The 23,093-nt window shown below is 47.4% G+C and overlaps 1 protein-coding gene across 2 annotated transcripts in view; it reads left to right on the top strand.

Moving 5' to 3' along the window:
* Positions 1 to 23,093, top strand: part of RNFT2 (ring finger protein, transmembrane 2) — a 594,232-nt gene that overhangs the window by 540,472 nt on the left and 30,667 nt on the right. For both annotated transcript variants that reach the window (XM_069619214.1, XM_069619215.1), the window contains 2 exons: positions 3,754 to 3,819; positions 14,340 to 14,441. In XM_069619214.1, the coding sequence (XP_069475315.1) occupies positions 3,754 to 3,819; positions 14,340 to 14,441 (168 nt within the window). The remainder of the gene's footprint in view (positions 1 to 3,753; positions 3,820 to 14,339; positions 14,442 to 23,093) is intronic.

The raw sequence follows: 23,093 nt of genomic DNA, 5'->3' as shown, positions 1-23,093 counted from the left end.
CGCTGTGGAGCACACAGCAAGGACCGTCCAACTTCTCAAGGACCTGGGATTCTCCATAAACTACGGCAAGTCCCACCTGGTGCCCGCGCAAGACACACTGTTTCTGGGAGCGAAGCTCGACACAGTGTCGCTTCTGGCCTCTCCGTCGGAGGAAAGGACGAGGGCCATCTTGGGCAAGGTGCAGCGGATGCTGGTTGCGGACGCGGCAGGAGTGAGGTCCATCAAGTCCCTCCTCGGAATGATGTCTTCTTGCATTTACCTCATCCGCCTGTGCAGGCTCCGGATGCGCCCGTTGCAGGAGTTCCTGGACGCGCGCTGGATCCAGACGACGGGCAGCTTCGAGGAGAGGATCACAATCGACGAGAGTTTCCGACGAGCGATCCGGTGGTGGGGCACCCGCGCGCATCTGACGGCGGGCATGGACTTCCAGACCCCCGGCCACCAGGAGACAGTGACCACGGATGCCTCCCTGGAAGGGTGGGGAGCGCACACCGAAAATCTGCACGCGAGAGGCCTTTGGCTCCCGACAGAGAAGTCCCTCCATATCAACGTCCAGGAGCTCCGTGCAGTTTTTTGGGCCCTCAGGTCCTTTCTTCCGTCCCTCAAGGGCAAGGTGGTGAGGATCTTCACCGACAACACCACCACCATGTTCTACATCAGGAAACAGGGCGGAACCAGGTCCCCAGCCCTGTCCATGGAGGCGCAGGATCTGTGGCATTGGGCCGTCGCCCAAGGTATGTTTCTGGTGCCGTTTCATCTGGCAGGGATAAAAAACACCATTGCCGACTCACTCAGCAGGGAGCTGCGCTCGTGCCACGAGTGGGGAACTACGACAGGATCTAGTGGACCGCCTCTTCCGACGGTGGGGCACACCCCAGATCGATCTGTTTGCGACGGCGACGAACTCCAAGTGCCGGAGGTTCGCCAGCAGGTTTCCCCAGCCGAGGAGCATGGGCGATGCTTTCTCGTTCCCCTGGGAGGGCCTGTTTCTATACGCGTTCCCTCCATTGCCATTGCTGATCCGGCTCATCAACCAGCTCAAGAGGTCACGGTGCAGGATGATCCTCGTCGCACCTGCGTGGCCGAGGCAGATCTGGTTCCCGGACCTTCTGGACTTGTCAGCGTCCCCGTCAATCAAGCTGCCAGTGGACGCGGATCTTCTCTCCAGGGAAGGAGGCGCCATCCTCCATCACGACCCGAAGTCGCTGAGCTTGCAGGCCTGGGTCCTGCAGCGTTAGAGTTTGGAGGATACGACATACCGGCCGACTGCAGAGAGGTTCTTGCAAAGGCCAGGGCGTCCTCAACTCTTAAATGCTACGGACACAAATGGAAGAGGTTCTCTGTCTGGTGCCACGCACAGAAGATTAACCCTCTACGGATTACGGCTCCCCAAGTACTGCCGTACCTACTGACTCTAGCCAAAGCTGGACTGGCGCACGCGTCCATCAAGATTCATCTTGCTGCGATCTCCCGATACATCAGAACCACGGGGCGGACGTCTTTGTGGTCTCATCGTCTGGTGAAAGAGTTCATGAAGGGACTGTTCAGATCGTTCCCGCCGGTGAAGGCTCCGGCCCCGGCGTGGGAGCTCAACGTGGTGCTGACCAAGCTCATGGGACCTCCGTTCGAGCCTCTGCACTCGGCTCCGTTGAAGTTCTTGTCGTGGAAAACAGTGTTTCTTGTGGCCATCACCTCCGCACGACGGGTGGGAGAGATCCAGGCCCTTTCCTGCAAGGCCCCGTACTTGACTTTTCACGACACGAGGGTAGTGCTCAGGACGCACCCCTCCTTCATGCCCAAGGTGCCGTCGGACTTCCACCTCAACGAACCCTTGGTGTTGCCTGTTTTCTTCCCGTCGCCTTCGTCGCCGGCTGAAAGGACTTTGCACTCGCTGGATGTGGCTAGAGCGCTGAAGTTCTACGTGGACCGCACAAAGTGTTTTCGGAAGACATCACAACTCTTTGTGAACTTTGGACCTGTCAATCAGGGGAAGGCTCTCTCGAAGGCTTCCATTTCCAGATGGCTCTCTGGCTGTATCATGTACTGTCATCGGTTGGCAAACTGACCGCTGCCTGGCCGTCCGAGAGCCCATTCCACCAGAGCGATCGCAGCTACCACGGCGTTCCTGTCTGGTGTGCCCTTGCTGGACATCTGCAGGGCTGCTACTTGGAGGTCGACGCACACCTTCACGAAATTCTACTGCGTCGATCGGGATTCCAGGGAGGAGTCCAGGGTCGGCCAAGCAGTGCTGCGCAACCTGTTCGCCTAAGGTGAGCCTGGTGAGGAGGTAAGAATTGCTTAATGTTGAGTTTGATGTAATGCTTAATGTTGAGCCTTTGCCACCTCCCGTGGTTGTGCATGTGTGTACTGCTATGTATTCTTTATTCATGAGCATGTGAATCCATGCCAGACCCCATGCTGGAGAAGGAACAAGTTACTTACCTGTAACTGTTGTTCTCCAGCATGGGTCTGGCATGGATTCACATGCGAACCCTCCCGCCTACCCCTCTGCGGCTCTTCACTTGGTCATACTGCCACTTCACGTGCTACCAAATCTGAAGATGGCTGCCAGAGGCGGGGCTTAGGTAGAGGGCAGTCATTGGCTGTGGTCAGTATGACGCAGAGATCAGTGATTGGTTACTACTACGAAAGACAGATCAGAAACGAAACTGATACTGATTTTTTCTTTACCGAGGATTCCCAGCCTGACGACGGGGAATATTCATGAGCATGTGAATCCATGCCAGACCCATGCTGGAGAACAACAGTTACAGGTAAGTAACTTGTTCCTTATATTAACTGCAGGTGACAATTTGATAGCCTTTAAGGGCTGGATGAATGGTGGTGAGATGAAGAGATGTCTGTGACCTGTTGCAGAACTTCCTATAGGACTGGGAGAGAATTGTGAATCTCATTGGGGGCTGTGTGATGTGGTAGTGAATGTTGGAAGAATTATTGGTCACTCTGCATGTACTTACAAGGGTTGCAAGTGTATCCCTAGAAAAAGTGTAATTGTCCATTAACAGATCACATTTATATAAGGCCAAGACCCTGTATCATGTTGATGGATCTGAGGGGACATTTTCTAATGATCATCCAGAAGTCAGCTTTTTCTTAGATGGTTGAAAGGTATCTTTGAGTGCTGAAATAATGGGTTCTCTGGAACTCACCAGACTTCGACCACTTTGTTGTCCCATCGGGAAAGGACATGGCAAAACATCCATAGTGATAGATAATGAGAGGAAAAGAGCAAATTGGGAGAAATGTGTGGGCTTGCGATCACTCAAGCAATGAATCTGCTGATTTCATACGACTATAAATTGGGGCACTTCTAGAGGATATTTTAAATTACAAACTATATAGACTTTCTTAAGTGTGTGGTTAAATATCATTAAAGGCAGGGTTTGAACTAGCTGCTGTGCAGTCAGGGAAAATATGAGCGATGACTCCAGGAGGGAAAAGCAGGGATAGGGAAGAGCAGCAAGTGATGCAGTGACACATAACTGCGGCAGAGTTATGGACACATGATTACCTTTGTATTGGTATTGAAGGATAGAAATGCTGGCAAGAACACATTTGCACACTGCTAAAGGTCACCTTTTCTCAACTCAAAAGGAGTGCCTTTCATCCAAACATTGGTGCTTTGCTCCTCATCTACAGAACAAGGTATGATGGATCTTTATAGTCTTACACAGTGAATTGTTCTTCTTTACCTGGCACTCCCTTAGTAAGTTTTTGTTTTATTCTTTGCAGTCTTTTGATGTCTGTGGCCGCATTGGAGGAGTGAGAAAAGCACTGCAGGCCCTGGGTAGCCCCCAGGTAAGTTGTATATTTTGGAAAGCTAGCAGATTTTTGCATTTGCAATTTATTGACACAAAAGCTGCAACATGTGTACTATTCATAGAAATCGGTGCCCACTAGCTGTGCTAGGACTATTTACCGTACATATCTGTGTCAAACAATAAAGCACCCTGACGTACACAACTAAGCTATGCACCATGCATTATACAGCTTCTTTCATGCACAGTGGGTATGCATTTAGTATGTATATTGCTGCATCTTGTATCCACACAAATATTGACATTGCCTGCCTTTTAGATGGAGCGATCACCCAAACTGGCATCACACAGCCTCCGCCTTTCCTTTCACAGCAGAGCTATTGCTCTAGCTCACATATTACAGCCTAATGCTTCACTCAGCAGAGATAGCCCCCTCGTTTACATCTCACATCTTCCTACCATACTCATTAAAACGACTGGACTAGTACACATTGTATCCCAGCCAGTCAGATTGAGCAATGCTACTCCCATCCACATTTCCTCACACAGCAGAGCTCTATCCTGGTGGCATCCGGCAGCTTTCTACTTTGCACCACACAGCTTCATATCTTTATCTTTTCTTAATATTACCTAATGCAGCAGAATGAGGCTCTTTCATCACACAGCTATGTTACCTTTGCAGCTCTGATATTTCAGCATTACTCTTGACATTGCAGATATTTCTCTCTAGCAGATATTTTACAACAACATACCCTGTGTTGTAAATCTAGGACTCATTTTATAGCCCACTAACTTTAGATAGCCGAATAATCTCCAAACTAAGATTGCCACAATCACGAGCCTTGACCGATGCTATGATACAAAACACAAACTACACAAGCAGAGAATTAACACCTTATTTCGAATGGATTGTGTCCTCCCACGTATTCCTCATCTTAGATATTAGTATCTCAGCACTGCTGCAAGAATTTTTTTAATCTGTCTTCTATTTTTGAAGAACAATCCTCTGATGAAGAAATTACATCAGCTGGTGTTAGATTTGGGACAAGAGAAGTTCCTGAATAATTAATAGACCCAAGTACCAAAATGGCCGACCTTTATGACTGCCTACAATCGTCTAGTGGCCTAGGTACCTCACCTGAGGTAGAATTTGAAAGACCAGACCCTACTGACCACGCAGAATCTGGGTAAAGGAACCTCGTTGGAAGAGTCATCGACTTCATGGGGTGGAAGACAGTGTCCCTGAGTTACGATCAGGATGACATGACAGATGATATTGATGAAGGACCTCAGAAGGATCCGATCCTTCCTTTCCACAAAGCTCTACAAAAGAGTGTTATGGCAAATTGGGAAATCCTTGAATCGTTACCAGCTGTAAATAAAAAATGTGTGGGAAAGTGCAGTTCTTCACCTTCAGATCCAGAATATCTGTCTGAACATCCCTCACCTAAGAGCTTGGTGATTCAAGCTGCGACTGCAAATAAGCAATCAGCTTATACCTCCATGCCCTCTGACAGGGATGTTAAAAAGATTGGTGCTTGGGCGAGGAAAGTGTTCCCTCTGGGCAGTATGGCCCTTATATCTACTAATGTGACTTGTACATTAGCTAGATTCACTTACACCCTGTGGGATTGCTTGAATGCAGCGGCTGAACACATCCCGGAGGGTGAGGAATGGGATGGTTTCCTGCCGATAGTAAGAGATGGAAAGGAGGCCGTGGAGGAGTGCCTCAAGCCAGGACTGGACACTGCTGATAGTGTGAGCAGGTCTATGGCGGCTAGCACAGTTTTACGCAGATTTGCTTGGCTGAAAAAATCTGGTTTTGCATTTGATGTACAGTCCAGGTTATTCAATATGCCCTTTGACAACTTGAGGCTGTTCGGCAGCAAGGCAGACGAGAGCTTGGAGAAGCTGCAGACCTCAAAAGCGGCAGCAAAATCACTCGGCGCCGCTATAAGACAGCCTCAACATCAGTCTTACGTAGGCTCATCTTCGTGGAAGAGTTGCCCTTTTTACTTCTATTCCTCCTTTGGAAAAGGGAGGGGGCAGGCCAGTCAGAGAGGCCAATAGAGAAAACCCTTTTGTGGTGGAAAAGGAAGAGGTGCTAGATCAGCCACTTCTGCAGCTGCTGCAAAGTCACTTTGATGTCTTAACCCACAAAACCCTGGTGGGAGACAGAATCACTCGGTATCTGGACGAATGGCGGGGCATTACGTCATATGCCTGGGCACTAGAGGTAGTGACCCATGGTTACTGCCTTCCCTTTCATCAAAGACCTCAAGATCATCCACCGGGAGCCAATTCTGTAAAAATTCCCGATCCGCTCCTTGTGCAGGAGATTTTAACCCTGCTAGATAAAGGTGCAATAGAACATGTACCTGTAGCGGAGAGGAACAAGGGTTGGTACTCCCCTTATTTTCTCATCCCCAAAAAAGACAGAGGGTTGAGACCCATCCTGGACTTAAGAAACTTGAACAAGTTCCTCACGAAGGACAAATTCAAGATGGTGACCCTTTCTCAAATCCTTCAGGCTCTTCAGCTTCAGGACTGGCTGGTTTCATTGGACCTTCAGGATGCTTACTTTCATGTGCCAATCCACCTCAAACACAGAAAGTACCTGAGGTTTGCAATTGGCAGATCTCACTATCCGTTTCGAGTTCTGCCATTTGGGCTGACCTCCGCCCGAGGGTTTTCACCAAGCTGATGGCTGTAGTGGCAGCGAGTCTCATGAGAGGAGGAATTCATGTCTGCCCTTACCTGGACGATTGGTTGATCAGGGCGAGTTCACCAGAATGAGCCCAGGAACAGTTGACCATGACCTGCCATTCTTACACAGACTGGGCTTCTCCCTCAATTACAAGGAGTCACAAATGATTCCAAGCCAAAGACTCCAATTCATCGAAGCAGTCCTGGATACTGCCTCAGGGAAATCCTTGCCTCCCGAGGAGAGAGCTCACAACATTCTGCAGATGGTAACAAAGCTTCAAAATTCCCAACATCTACCGGCTTTGGACTTTCTAAGGTTGCTAGGCCTCATGGCATCCTGCATTTTTCTGGTGCCAGAGACTCGTCCAAGGATGAGATCCTTTCAATGGGCCCTCAGGACTCAATGGTCCCAGTTTTCGGGAGAGATGTCAGATCTTCTGCAAGTCTCGACCAGAGTGACTCAAGATCTCCTATGGTGGGCTTGCAAGGACAATATTCTCAAGGGGGACCCTTTTTGGCAACCATGGGCAGAGAAAACAGTAGTGACGGACTCATCACTCACGGGGTGGGGAGCCCACACCAACGATCTGACAATCAGCGGTCGTTGGTCTCCATCGGAGTCCAAACTACACATCAACCTTTTGGAGCGGAGGGCAATCAGACTGGCGCTGAAGGCCTTTCTGCCCTCTGTACAGGGAAAGAATGTCCTGATAATGACAGCCAACAAAATGGCCATGTACTACCTCAACAAGAGAGGAGGCGTAGGATCACTCCCACTGTGCAGAGAGGCAATGCAGCTCTGGTTCTGGGCAATGCAAGAAGGAATCTCTCTATCAGCAGTTCACCTAGCCGGAGATCTGAACTTGGCGGCGATGCTCTGAGCAGGCAGAGCACAGTCTCCCAAGAATGGGAACTAGCTCAGGAAGTCCTTCAAGAGATCTTCACCCTTTAAGGAACCCCTCAAGTGGATCTGTTCGCGACCGGGGCCAACCGGAAGTGCGAACTGTACCGCACAAGGGAATTTCCTCCAAGAGGAGCTCTAGTGCGCGTTCATAGTGGACTGGGTATTTCCACTTCTTTACACGTTTCCTCATGTCCCTGTGATTCCTCAAGCTGTCCCCGTGATTCCTCAAGTAATCACGAGGTTGAGAAAGTTCAGGAAAACCATGATCCTAATTGCCCCGGATTGGGCCAGGAGAACGTGGTACCCGGACCTTCTGGACATGTCCATCTGCCTTCCAATACGTCTTCCACAAAGAGAGGATCTCCTCTCGCAAAGGGAAGGTCAAGTTCTCCATCCAGAGGTCAAAGCTTTCAGCTTGGCTTCTGAGAGGCTGAGATATAAGGATTGGGACCTTCTGGACAACGTTATGGAGATTTTGCTTTCGGCTAGAAGCCCAGCAACAAAATCCTTGTACCGGTGGCGTTGGAAGAAATTCAGTAACTGGTGCAGGGATAAGAATGTGGATCCTTTTCAATGTAGCACTCCCATGGTGCTTTCCTTTCTTTTGCATTTGGCCAACTCGGGACTCCAAGTTGGTACTATTAAAGGATATTTAGCAGCGCTATCTATCTTCAAGAGCTCCTCAGAAGAAGTTTCATATTTTAAGATGCCTTTAGTTGTCCAATTTCTTAAAGGGTTAACAAATGTGTTCCCTCCTACACTTTTCAGGTTCCCATTTGGGATTTAAATTTAGTTTTAACATTTCTAATGTGTGCCCCTTTTGAGCCTTTAAATTCTTGCCCTTTAAGGCTCCTAACTTTTAAAACTGTTTTACTAGTGGCTTTAACTTCAGCCTGCAGGGTGAGTGAGTTGCAGGCGCTCTAATGTAAGCCTCCTCACACTATTTTCCACAAGGATAAAGGTATTTTGAAGGTCGAACCTTTTTTCTTAACTAAAATAGTTTCAGATTTCCTTCTGTCACAAAAGATTACTTTACCTTCCTTTTACCCTCCTCCGCACGCTAGTAAAGAGGAGGAAAGGTTCCACAGGCTAGACCCTAAAAGGGCTCTCGGCTTCTGTATCTCTAGACTTGAACGATTTAGACAAACTGATCAATTATTTGTCGGTTACACTGGACACAAATTGGGCATTTGTGTGTCCAAACAAACCTTATCCAGATGGATAATCCTAGCAATATCTGAATGTTACAGGTTGGCTGCGAAAGAGCCCCCAGATGGATTAAGGGCTCATTCAACCAGGGGCATAGCAACTTCCACTGCTCTTCAGTGTGGTGTTCCTGTGCAGGACATTTGTGCAGCGGCCACCTTGTCATCCATGCACACCTTTGTAAAACATTGTTTAGACTTCACTTCTTACCAAGGAGGCCTTTTTGCAAAAGCCGTCCTTCATTCAGTACATAATAAAAAAAAATCTGGTACTCCCTCCTCCAACTACTACTGCTGTGGGAGTTTAAGATGAGGAATACGTGGGAGGACACAATCCATTCGAAGAACAAGTTACTTACCAACTGTAACGTTCTTTTGACTGGATTTTCCTCCCACGTATTCCTCATCGACCCTTCCAACCTACCCCTCCGTACAGTTCTACGCTTTTGGCCCTTGTACTTCCTTAAGAGCCTGACATCCTTTGATGCTTGATACAACTGATGCGACCATTAACACTGAAAAAAAAAACGGAGGTAACGGGCGCTGCGCTCTGGTGAAAAAAAAATTCGGAAGCACCAGAGCTGAGATACGAATATCTAAAATGAGGAATACGTGGGAGGAACATCCAGTCGAAAGAACGTTACAGTTGGTAAGTAACTTGTTCTTTGCTCAGTTTCTCTCAGTTTCAGGTTAGGTTCTCGTCTTTGTTGAGTCTTCACTGATCCCTGATATCAATATCTCTGGCTTCCCCTTGAAGAGTGTAAGATTCCTATATTCAAACATGCACTTGGTCAGAATGTACACTTTGGGAATTGGTTTTCAGTGTCACAACAGTCATTATTCCAAACAATTAATGCTGTCTTGGTTGACTGAGGGGTGTAAGATCATTTGCTTTCTAATAAGTAGACTTTCATGTAATAAATAATTTCTCCCTTCACAACTGTTTCCCTGTGTGCAGTGTTTCAAACAATAGCTAATATCTCAATTAACTCTGGACTTTACCACTCGGCTTCCCTGAAAGCAGCATTTGCAGCCACAATGAATCTCGCTTGTCTTTGACTTACTTCCCCAGGATATAGTGTTTTCAGCAATGAGCAATATCTATGCATTCCACATTGTACACACAGTTTAAATGTTTAAAGTCTTAGCCTTAAACCGGTTCTTCAGCTCTAGCCGATGAATGGTAACCTAAATGCACTTCGTCTGTGCAACCATTGTGATTAGAGAGTGGTGGACCGCACATCAATTTCACTCAGTTATTTGGTATGCAGTGATAAAGGAGCCTGGGAAAAAGTCATCGGGTTATCGATATTTCCCCATATTTGCACTCCCAGGAAAATCAAGCACTTTCTCCCAATTTTCTACGACTGAGGTATATATTAGAAAATAATATCTGTCCTAGAATATATTGGAGTTGGGAATGCTTTTATGGGTGCAGGAAAAATAATCGCCTACCTGGCAACATTATCACATAGAACCAAGTTATATTGTTGAATTAGATTTACAGAGTAAGCCTATTCACAAATGGATGTTAGATCCTTTAACAATAATCATCATTTTTAATATAATTACAGAAACAAATAACACACACATTCAATTTTCAAATCAACCTGAAAAATAACAAATTTTGTAACAGAAAGGTAACATTAATTTATGAGTTTCTTTAGGTACATTGTACAGCAAACATATTTCTTTATCTTATACAGGATTATCTCATGAGTACTGTGACGAATCTCACGATGTCCCTGTGGAGGGGGACAACCCTTTCCATGAGCCCAGGGAAGTAAGGCTACTACTACCTGATAGTCCCCGTGGGGGTGGTACTCAGCGGGTGGATCTCATGGGGAGGGATTCACCCTCTAGGATTATAGGGAAGAAGACATCAGGAGCCAAAGCAGTATAACACACTTTCACCCACCTTTCGTTCCTCATCTTCTTTGCCTTCCTGTGGTCCTATAGGTTCTTCTATGTATTTGTTTATAGCAGTGGTATTACTACTGGGATAAGGAAGATTAGGGCTTACTCCACTGAGCTGTCCCTTCAAAGTACTGAGATGAGGAAGATCAGGACCAACTCCAGAGTCATCGCCTTAAAGTACTGTGACGAAAAAGATACACAGAGCCCTGACCAACCTCTCAGAATACCAGTGTGAACGGTCTGGTTATCCAGTCACAAATAGCTTAAAAATGGAAGAGGGACTTTCATTGGTGTCAGTCCCTCCATTAAGGCACTGCGAGCGGGGGTCCTTTCCCAAACTAGGAAGAGCAGAGCGTGCAGCTGCTGATCGTGACAAAATGGGGAGCATTCTGGAGTCTGTAACTGCTTTGCTGAAGTGCGACTTGCAAGACAGAAGGCTCTTGTGCGATGCAGGAGAGCGTCTCATGACGCAGGCAGGCAAGTGCGGTCCGCACGGCTCCACAGAGGAGTGGCAGAGCCGCGTACACCAGCGCAAGAACAGGAAATAGCTGAGAAGAGCTGCAAGAAGGCGAACAGAGATCCGAGAAGGAGGGGAAGGGCTGGGAGCCCCCTGAAAGAAGGTACAGGGGCTGACAATAGACCGCTGGGACACTTGAGAAACTATTATAAATGGGTCTGGCACCCACACTTGAGAAGCCAATGCACAGGGGTCTGCAACATGCACTTATTCAGTCTGAGCAACAGGGTCTGGGACCCGCAGATAAGCCTAAGAAGGGGTCTGGGACCCACATTGAAGAAAGGCAGACCCTGGCTGGAGAGTACACCAGGGCTGCCTAGAGAACAATCAAGAGGACAATAAGAAGGGGTCTGGGATCCACACTTGGGAAAGACAGCCCCTGGCAGGAGAGTACACCAGAGATGTCCAGTGAACTGCCAAGAGAAGGGAGACATTCCCCCAATCTCATTGACTTGGCAGGAAAAGCCTGAGAAAGGCCCAGAGAAAGGAGGCACTCCTTCAACCACAGCAGACTGTCAAGAGAAGCCTGAGAAAGGGCTGGAGAAGGCAGACACTCCCCCCTACTTTCCAAACCATACCATCCAGAAGAAGGTAGTCATTCCTCTACACCCTGAAGAGACAAATCCATTTGATTTTGTTATAAATGTGAGGGTTAGAATTAGGATTTTGACACAGGACGGTGGACTTTTTAGCTACGGACATTCTGACATTTCCTTAGTTTTATTTCAGGCAGGGAATGCCCTCTTAGATTTAGGGTTAGATAGGGTTTGTTCTTTCTTTTGGTAAAAAATAAGTCTTCACCCAAAAGCATGCCTCCTGTGTGTCAGTCTTTTCCTTCCACACCCGCACAGTACTCTCTAAGCATTTAAGGATATCTGTTGATCCTTCTTCAGGAGTTGATTACCCTGATATTCTAAGTAGTCGATCATTACAAAATAATTTAAATCTCAATTATATGAAACAATTCTTCAGGGATTGTATTCCAATGTTCTCTTGGGAAATAACAAAACCTCAAGGGAAGGCTTGGAATAAACAGTGTTGAGCCACTGGTGGTTGTGTGAGGAGAGAGGTTATATTCCCACATGGTGAGTGACAAGAAGATGGGGAGAGTTTAATGGTTAGCAGTTACTCCATCCAATTAAGCAAAACCATGGAATGTTCAGCAAGGGACCTTGTGGCCTAACCTTTGCAAACCCGCGCCCCCGCGGTGAATGCCCAGGTTTGAACATCGACAGTGTGCGCCCCCTGCACCAAACTCCCACAGAGAAGGTAAAGGAGAATACAAAGGTCCTGGACTTGTCGAAATATGTGTTGAGGACTGTTAATCCACTCGAGACTGAGTGACCAAACCCGGCACCCACCCTCAAGGCACTGCTAGGAGGGGGCTCTGAACTGTTGACTGATGAGCCACATTAACTGTTTTTTGTTTTTTGGGATTTGCTTGTTGACTCTGGTTGACTCACCACAATCTAATCCGTGTCTCATTCATCCCCCACTCAGTGCCATGGAACTTCAATCTTTGGCAACATAAATTAGCACAGATTAGAGTTTTTGCATTGGCAAAGGTAGAATAAATTGCACAATTGTCATTACGTCCTATTTAGCACATATTTCTCAGTTGCCATAATGGTCACGTTAGCACCCATTGCACCTAGTTAGAGAGGTAAACCATTTACCTCTTGGCCACTGCACCATTGGAATGTCCTTCATGGCCATTATGAGAAATGCGATGGTCCTTTCACTCCAGACCAGCCCAAATCCCATTGGCAATCTTTTTCAAATTTGGTACATCTCAGGTTTCCTTTATCAAATACATTGGAACGGCTCCATCGGTCTGTAGTACTAAAGTCAATTAACACCTGTGATAATCTAAATATATATATTCCTTAATGGGACAAACCACACAGTAAGTACGAAACGTACAACTACACACACATGTGCTGAAAAGACCAAGAGCCTCATTACGAGTTTGGAGGCAGCCAAGGACGTGGCTGCCTCCAAACTCGGGTCCGGGTTCCTTGAATGAGGAATTACTGGGCCATTCCAACCTTGGAGGACCCGGTAATTCCTCATTCAATTTACCCATCCCCATTCCCATTCGAGCCCCCATAGGGCTCAATGGGAATGGGGAGGGAGCTAACAACGGGCCCGTTAATAACGGGCCCGTTGTTAGCTCACTGGTCCCCACACGGGACCCGCAAAGGACGTCTGATCTGACCAGACGTCCACAGCGGGTCCCGCAAGGGAACCTCATAATAGGGCGGAATGGGTTTAACGACGCCGGCACCTTTACCGGCGCCGTTAAACCCATTTCGCCAGGGTCCTAATGAGGCCCCAAGTGTTTGTAGAGGCTATTATCCAACATGTTTCGGTTTCAACTCGGTATATCAAGATCATTAAGAAAATGTCTGCTTTTTGTGCGCGCATGGGGATCTCCTATCCATGGTATTTAATGGCACAGGCAGGCGTGATACAGGATGTGTTTCTCTGTGCCTTTTAAACAGGTTTTTCATTCTCCTTAACCAACGCACTCGTCCTCACACATTTTTACTATGCTCTTAATGTTGATTTACCAATTAATGTCTTTAGGATGTATTATTTTGATTGTGCCCCTAATTCACTCATTTGTTAATATTCCAGGCAGTCATGTTTTTGTGGGTCTTTCCAGTAGTCTATATAGTAAATCTAACTTGACTCTCTGAGGCAATCAAACTGAGCTTCTGGTGGGCTCCTTAGCCAAGAGCAGTGGAGTTCTTCTGCAGCCCTTTGACCATCGGATAAAGTGACAGTTAAGCTGTTCAGAAATAACTTCCATCTGCTCACACAATAAAAATGAGTTGGGAAAGTGCACAGAAGTAGTCGCTAGTTTTTGAGTCAGTGGCAGGGTGTGCTAAATAAGCATTCCCTTCATCATAAAAGAGAGCCAATCAATCTATATGCTCATACTTCACCTGGCTCTCTTAGAATTCACCTCTTGGGGATAAACATCACTTCCTATAATAAAATTCTTGTTATATTGCTGACTTTGTTGGGATTTGCTATCTGCTATGCCCACTATTATCGCAGTTTTAGTAATTTAAACACTTGTCTGCTGACATTAGATATCTATCGCACATAGCCTGGACGACTTTGTGCCTACCATACATTAACTTGTACATTGACTAATTTAGCTAGAGTCGAGCAGCCCACCCAAAGACGAAAGACATTTTCAAGCAAGGTGCCAAAAGACTGCTACTTTTCTAATTCTGTTGGGAGAACATTTGTCCATATCATCTCAATGATGTGTGTTTCTCTTCCTCCCCTTTATGCAGAAGTATGGTGTTCGCGCTACCAGTCAGCAGTGCAGCGAGGCAGGTGATGTGTGTGCTATATGCCAGGCTGACTTCAAAGATCCCTGTGCCCTTATGTGTCAGGTAAGTGGTACCCAAAGCCAGTGGTACAGTACACAACTCCATGGGAAGGGGACAGTGCTGTTGTAGTATTTTTGGTACGAGGCCCCAGTGTCAACATTAGTGCTCTTATTGTTGTTTGTTGCTCCCTCCATTGTAAGCTGTTAATTGGGGCTAGAAATTATCTGTGGAAAGGCTTACTTGACCTTGCTGAACCTGCAAAATACTTGCATGCATTTTGCGAGTCAGTGTATTTAAGCTATTACATATCGGGGCTGGAACATCCACTTGTAATAATGTGCATATACTCCTTCAATTTAGGAGGCACAGATCAAGATTTAATATGGGTGGATGCAGACCCCCCGAATTGGTATCTGCATATTATGACTCTGATTTGGTCGTTCTTTATCTACTGGTGCATTGTTAGGGTCCATGGTCTTGTCGGGATGTCTTTAATTCCAGGTCATGCTGATTTTGGGGTCGAATTTTACTTTTTGGGATGTGCTGCTTCCATTGAAACACCCTGGTTAAAATCGTGTGGATCGCGAGATCTGGATACAATCTGTCTGATGTCATTTTGCGCTGGTCCACTCTCTGTGAGATTCTCACGTTAAGAGCTGCAGATCCAGACTCTTAGTGGGTAGTTGTGTCAGCTTTCAGTTCATACTCAAGTCAATGGCTATCCAGTTGGGGGTACTAAGGAGCCAAATAGTTATAAAACTAATGAAGGTGGGATGGAGAAGATCTGAGGAACTATGTAATCATAATGCCAAAAAAGGAACAGACTAAGGCCACTTCTAGTGGATTCCTTCCTCCCACTGATTCCTCATCTTTGATGTCTCCCAATGCAGATGCTCTTCGGAACCCTTTCCACCTACAGGGGACACAGCATGGCTCTGCCCTATGCCAGTACATGCCCAGCGCCGGACATGACGTCATGGCAGTATATATTGAGGCACTGTTTCCTATGCGCACACTGCTTGCTTCAAGAACACTGCTTCGTTAAAAGTATTCCACTTTCTCATTTTGCGGCATTCCAAATCCGTCGATGGCCTCAGATTTCAAACCCTGTGTTGACTGCGGGTGTCAAATGTTTTTCGCTGACCCCCACAAGATTTGCCTGTACTGTCTGGAAGAGGAACACGATGCACAGGATTGTGGGTCTTGCCAGCTGAAGAGTGGGCAGCAAAACTCTTTACCTTTCTCCATAGGGACAAAGGTGACAGACTGAGACGTTCGAGTTCAGCCTGCCCAGAGCGGTGAATCGAAGAATGGTGCGCAAGTACAAAAGGAAGAAGAAACGACACAAGTGGTCTAGTTCACCCAGAGGGTCATCAAAACACCATTATTCTTCCTACTCAAAGAAAAGTCACTGCTTCAGTGACTCCTGAGGAACAGGGGCAACGCATACCTTTCCTCACCCAATCCCCTATGCCAGAGGAATGGGAGGCCTTTTGGCTTAAGATGCTAGATGTCTTCACCAGGGCCCCGGCACTGATGATGCCATCGTGGTCCACAGCGATCGGATGAGCCGGCAGTCCAAGGACAGTACACCTTCAGGCACTTCCATGGTAACTACAGACAAGGACCTATTTCTGCGCTGCTTCGCCCAGTCTTCCAACGTTGATCTTCCGGCTCCAGCTCCACACACATCGGTGCCAAGATTCCTCAGAAATAGGCCACACTCCCTAGGGGCATGTTTTTGTCTTATATGGAAAATATTTGTGACAATGAGAGGGTGAACCTGTCACCTTTGGGCCAGAACTCTTATGCACTAGAGATGTTGGGAACCTCCCTGAGGAATGTTATGGGGATGAGGGAGACTTGCAGGATCTTGCTGCCAATTTACAAGAGGCAAGTGGTCCAGATACTTCTACAGAATTTAACATGCTCCCTGCACCTAAATCGGGTAAACCTCAGGCTTCATTTCAAAGTTTGATGGCCAAGGTGGTTGACAGCCTAGGGTTGTCTGCACCTTCAAGACCCAATGTGAAATTTTAAATGATGGACATTGTTCATGAAGGTCTGCAGATGGAGACCCCACTGACCTTCAATCCAGCAGTCAAGGCCCCGGTACTAGAATTATGGTCAAAATCTGCTTTGTTTCCGATTGTGGACCAGGATCTAGCAAAGAAACACAATGGTGTCCCTTGTGACCCATCTTTCTAATGTGCACACGCCTCCCCTGAAATCCTGGCGGCCATTGCAGATCTGGAGACCATGGGGGTCACTATGAGTTGGGTAGTATTCCAGCAGTAAATATGCCGGAATACTGCCCAAGGGAATTACTGTTACCGCCACTTGGTCCAGCGGATTTACTACCAGATTACAAGTGGCGGAGTAAATCCCAATTTGTTCAGCCCTTTGAACTCTATGGGGCTTTTTCGGTGAAATTCTGCCAAAAATGGGCAAAGTGTCAGCAGAATTACTGTCAGCTCATGGCTGGAGGAGAATCCTCTGACTTGCTGCCATGCTTGTAGTTGGGCAGGCCGTGAATGCGGCAGTATATGGTAATTCTGCTGCATTTTTCCTGCAGCGCCCAACTCGTAATGACCACCCATCTTTCCCTTAATTACCTACCAACAGGGAAATGTGAGGGGTCCAAAATGTAAGTTGGACAACTTTGTGAAGGTTTTTCAAAAGATGACATTTTATTAACTCAAAAGGTTGGATAAACGCCTCACTATCCCTACCCAGATGAGGATTTCCTTGCCTAAAATAAACTAAAGGAAACACTGTAACAAAAGGTTTATGTCCCTCACACTTATACATATATACATACAATAACTCAACAGGGTACTTCAAAAGACATAAATATAACAGTTAAGTTCACAATATGATAACTTTTTCTCCTTATAATCTGGGTGAATTCCCCTATCCTAGATTCAATCAGGCTTCTGTTCAACAGTTCCAAAGGAATAAGGAAATCCTATCTTGTTGATTCCAGTTTGATAACAAATTTTCCAACATTTCAGAATTGTTCAACAAAGGTTCTTTCTCTTCCAATTGTAATAGTAAGAACTCAAACAACCTTTGCATACACCAAGAACACTTCCCTAGTTCATCAGTATCAACATAAATCGTCTTCGTCCGGGTTGTTCTATAACAACATATTTGTTTAGAAACACTTATATACTTCTGCAGCAGTTTATATAATTCTTTCTTCAGCAATTAAAATGCGTCTGGATGATTTGTTAACACCACTTCATCAACTTCCTCATGGTTTACTTCCATGGCAGGCCTATTTCTTCAATTACACATGATTTACTCCATGCCAGCCCTACTACTTCAAAGTTCTCTGTTCGGGTATACTTCCCTGCCGGAGCAGCATGACGTGTTATTACAATGTCTGACCTGGTATAATCCCCTGCCAGGTCAGCAAATTACAAAGAAGTGCCACTGTGGTTGAGATCAGTTTACAACAACTTCACAATGTGTCAACACCAGGTTTTTTTATTTTTTTTAACTGTGTTTACTTTAAACCAAGGCAGGGCAAGTTATCAATGACCTTGCTTAACGAACATACCTGTAGCAATACACATTTTAGGTCATGCCCCACTGCCCCCTTCTTCCCCCCCTCAACCTCCAGAAGTCCTCTCTCAGTTCCTGCATTCCCTGGGAGCTGCCGGGGTCCCCGCAGCTCAGGTGGGTTCTCCGTCCTTCAAGGTCCATCGTGCGTTAAGTGGTTTGACTGTCAAAGCGGGAAAGCGCTGATCGTAGTCCAACACCGGGGCCCAGACACTCTGGAAGCGGTGCAGCACCCCGGACATCCTGATAGCGGTCACTTTTCCCGCTATCAGGATGTCCCATTGCTTGCCCCACCAGTGGGCTAAACAACGGCCATCCGGGGACTTCCAGAAGCGTGCCAGAACCGTTTTACCTGCCAGTAGGCATTGTGTTATCAGTTTCGCTCTGTTCCCTGAGCGGGGGTGGACCCAGGGGTTGGGACCCCCAAGAGAACCGTTTCGGGCTACAGGGGGGAGTGTCCGCCCGGTAATTTACTCAGTCATCGCCAAGCACCGCTCCCAGAATTGTCGGATCTTTGGACCGACCACCACATGTGGAAGAAGGAGCCTGGCTAGGAGCATCCCCTCCAGCAGGCAGCGTTCACTCATTGGTTCATGTGGTGTAATCTGAGGGGGGCGAAGTACCAGCGCAACATGAGTTTATATGCAGGTCGATGAAGAGTGGGTGCGCGTCCAGATGTCCACCCAGGTCTGGTCATCAATCGAGTGGCCCAGGTCGGCCTCCCACTGGGCCATGCATTGCGTTCTGGAGGCTAGGAAGTCCCCCAGGAAGCGTTTATATAGGGAGGAGATCCTACCCCGAGCGGGAAGATCCTTAAGCGTCAGTTCCAGGGCAGAGAGCATGCGCGTGGCAGTCTGGAGGGTCTAGGGATGTGAGCACCAGTGGCGGAGCTGGCAGTAGGTGAACCTGTCCTTTTCCTGGAGCTGAAACTGGCCTTGCATTGTTCAAAGGTGCGGGGAGTGTTCCCCACGTGTAGTTGCTCCAGGGTCTCGAGGCCGCGATCTATCCAGTTCCGGAAATTGCATGGATACATCCCAGGCGAGAAGTTAGGATTGAGGAAGATTAGGGAAAGGGGACTTTGGCCTCTCAGGATTCCCTTTTGTTTCAGAGCCCAATCCCAGGAGCTTAGGGTGTGCTTAGTGGTCAGCAGGAGGTTGCCCCAGTGCTCCCTGCAGGCGGGCTGAACGTGTGGGAGGTATCTGAGGGGGAGCGGAAGCTGCACTTGCTCCAGCTCTACCCATCTAGGGCGGTCTGAGATTATCTGCCAGGCCCAAACGTGTGCCAGCTGACCTGCCGCCCTGTAGGCCCGCAGGTCGGGGACCCCCAGTCCCCTTAGTCTGGAGCTGTTAGTAAGCGTTTTGTGGGGGATTCTAGCCTTTTTGCCTTTCCATATGAACTTCAGCATTTTCGTCTGCAGATCCTGGAGTGCTGCGTTCGGAATCGCCACTGCAAGGGAGGAACACGCATAGAGAAATCTTGGGAGTAGGTTCATCTTGGCAGCCGTGATCTGGCCCATTAGCGAGATTTCCTGAGTGGTCCAACGTTTTAGGTCCCCCTCCAGATCCCGGAAGAGTCGTGGGAAGTTGTCCTGGTATGTGTCTCGCAGAGCCGCTGTAATATGGACTCCCAAGTAAGGAATGGATCATTTTTTCCAAGCGATTGAGCACAGCCTGGACAGGGCTTCTTGTTCTTCCCGATGGAGGCCGACGCCCAAGGCCACCGATTTAGCGAAATTAACCACAAAGCCGGTGACCTCCCCAAAGTTCGCCAATTCGGCCAGGGCGTGCTCCGCCGAGATGATAGGTTCTGAGAGCGACAATAACTCAACACCAGGTTTTAAACAATTCTTCAGAGAAGACGAGATTTACATTGGTGTTCTTTATTCCACTTTTGTGACTTCCAAATACTCTGCGCGTTATGCTCCTCTCCTTCTGAATAACCTTTGCCAGAAGGCCAGCCTTCTTGCCACTTTGATTTCCCCACTTCGTCATCAACCGAACACTGACAATGATATGGTCTTATTCTGATTCTTCCGTGGCTTATACCAGTTTCTGTTATGAACTTCTTCATACATGGGCAATAAGCTTTACCAACTCCGGTACTTTCATTTGACTGCTTCTGACTTTGGCAATGTCTGTTGGTTTTAAATTGCCTTGCTTTAACTTTCTTTGGGCTTGGATATTGGTAGTTTGCATTGGGTTCTGAAATTATTGCCCCATCTTGTTGCTGGGTTTTAAATAAACTTGCATTCTTAAAGGTAGTCAATTGATTTTCCAAAATAATGTTTCCTCTACTTTCTGCCAGTTTGATATTCAAAATTGCCTTTTGTGTTTTTCTCTACACGCAATGGTTTTCTGATGTAAAGTACCTGCTCTGAGCACGCGAGCTGTCACGGAGGACTCCGGTGTCAGAATAGCTTGACTAACTCACCGGGTATGGCGTGCGTGTCCGTTTCCATCACGGCTTCCAGGTCTTCTGTCTCAGCTGCTCCTCGCAGTCACGCAATCTGCTGCTTCCAGTCTGCCGCTGCCAGCGCCCCTCGCACACAGAGCTTCCTCTGCTCCAAAGGCTCTACGGTGCTCGCCTGTTAGGGGGAAGCTTTTCAAACGTGTTCTCCTGCTGCACAGCCTCTGCAGTCCAGGTCTCCAGGGGGCAAGCTTCCTTCTCCAACGCTTCCCACCACACAACCTCTGCAATTAAGAGCTCTGGAGGCAAAGACCCTCTCAGGACCGGCTACTGCACAACACTCGACAGTGGTCCCGGCGTCTTCTCTCTCCTCCAGTTTCTGCTTCTTCTTTATGTCTGGGGAAGAAAGGTCTGTGAGCCATCAACGCCTCACATATCCAAATTCTATCTCTGCCTTTGGCCTGCCATTTTAGGCGCTGCTAAACATCTCTTTTGGACATCTGAGAGAGGGCTTTGAAACCCTTGTCAAGGATGTCAAGGAGGTGTCCTGACAAATGCTTCAGTCAGGCCTGGATACGGCTCGTTCGATGACCAGAGGGATGGAGTTGAGGAGGTAGGTACTTGTTATAAGGCCACGCTGGACGCTTCAGGTAAGTTCCTTTATTCCAGTTACTTGAAGTTACATGAGAGGAACCCACTGGCTCCTACCACCCAGCCTACATCTTCCAACTGCCTGGGTTGGAACACCAGCAGACTAGCATTCTTTCACTCATACATCAACACTCTAACCTTCCAACATTCTCTCTGACCTCATGCATTCCAGACTCGCTTGCATACAGCAAAGCACTACATAACAATACTCCTGGCGGAGGACCTCACAATTCACCCTGGATGTACATTTTGGGCAAAAGCCAGCAACTCCCTCTAAAAATTCCAGTCCTCCAAGGCGATGACTAAATCTCGGGGCATAGCGATCCAACAACAGCCCACTGTCCCCTCAGGCAGGGGTGGGGCAGAGGGTAAACCCCTCTGTCAAACAGATGCAGTGACGCCCAGCTAGGGCATGGATCAGAGGTGCTCAGAGAGGCCATTTTTTCAGCTTCTACCATACCCTCCCCAGCCCTTGTGAATCGGTCTTCCACCACTCATCCCCTCTAGGAGGCAGGATTTCCCAGTTTGATGAGGATTAGGTTTCTACAACATCCAACGCCTGGGCCTTGCAGGTCATTCATCAGGGATACAGTCTCCCCTTTGTTCAAACCCTCCAAATCATGCCCCAACCAATCAATGCTTGCCTCCAGGACTTCTCCTCTTGGAGGAGTTTTGCCAACTTCTGGTGAAAGGCACCATAGACCCAGTGCTCCGGTTGGAAAGCCAGGGGCTTTACGTCCCAGACTGAATCTTCAGCTTCTCAACCTGTAACTGCACAAGGACAGGTTGAAGATGGATTACCCTGGTTCAGATCCTTCAAACCAATGCTTTGCAGGACTGGCTTGTTTCGCTATATCTGCAGGATGGTGTCCAGTCATTTTTTCGAATACAAAAGTTTCGAAAGGCAAACTTTTGATATTTGATTATTTTTTTTTTTCAAAATGCCATTTTTTCGAATGACTATTTGTTTGAAAACATTTCCAAAGTTTTCCTTTCGAAACTTGGGTTAGGGTTCGGGTTGGGGCTTGGGTTAGGGTTGGGGGGTGGGAGAGTGGCGTGGTGGTTGGGGGGAACCCCCGCAATATACACTAAAACCTTGAAACATTAAATGGAGCTGTCCAGTGCTGAAAATACAGCACTGGACAGCTCCATCTAACGTTTCAACGTTACCAAAAAAAGCATTGAAATGCTACTTTTAACATGTAAAAGTGCATTTCAATTGAAACCAATCCATGACTATTGTCGACGGATTGGTTTAGAAAGAAATGCACTTTGCATGTTAAACATAGCATGTCACAGCTTTTGTTTTCGAAACTTTTGTTTTTCAAATCTTTTGATTCGAAACTATGACTATAAACTCTGCAGGATGCCTACTTGCATGTGCCCATCTACCGAAGACACAGGAAGTACCTGAGATTCACAATGGGACGTATCAATTCAAGGTCCTGCCATTCTGTCCATCTTCCGCACCCAGGGTTTTCATCAAGCTGCTGGCAGTGGTTGCGGCTCACCTTAAAAGGTAACGCATCCCCATCTTTCCCTATCTGGTATTGGCACATTTGGGCAGAGTGTGCAGTCTGTTGCACTGCATGGTCTTCTCCCTGAACTTGAAGTCTCAGGTTTCGCCATCACAGTACATCAGTTTCATTAGTGCAGTCTTGGACACTCGCCTTGGTAGAGCCTTCCCACTTAAGGTTCAAGTGGCGAACATCTCCCAAGATCGTCCATGTCCTCTAATCACAGGAGTAGGTTTCAGCCTCTGCCTTTCTGTGCTTTCTGGGACTTATGGCTTCATGCATACTTGTAGTGCCGCAGGTCAGGCTACGCATGAGGTTGCTTCAGTGGCTTCTCAGTTGTTAGTGGTCTCAGTGTCAGGGATGCACATCAGATCGTCTTCATGTCTCAGTGAAAGTGTCCAGAGACATGGAATGGTGGTTCCATAGAGACAACCTATTGAAAGGTGCCTTATTTCGACAATCCTAGCCCCAAGTGACTATGATTTTGGGGCATTCATTTACAGGGCTTGATGGTGAGGGGTATGTGGTCTCCATCCAAATGCTGGGTACACATCAGTTTTCGGGAGTTTAGAGT

This window comes from Ambystoma mexicanum, chromosome 10 (assembly GCF_040938575.1).
Source record: "Ambystoma mexicanum isolate Mex_15411 chromosome 10, UKY_AmexF1_1, whole genome shotgun sequence".
In the NCBI taxonomy this organism is placed as follows: Eukaryota; Metazoa; Chordata; class Amphibia; order Caudata; family Ambystomatidae; genus Ambystoma; species Ambystoma mexicanum.
Note: the sequence above shows the minus strand (reverse complement) of the source record. Positions and strands in the feature narration are given on the sequence as shown.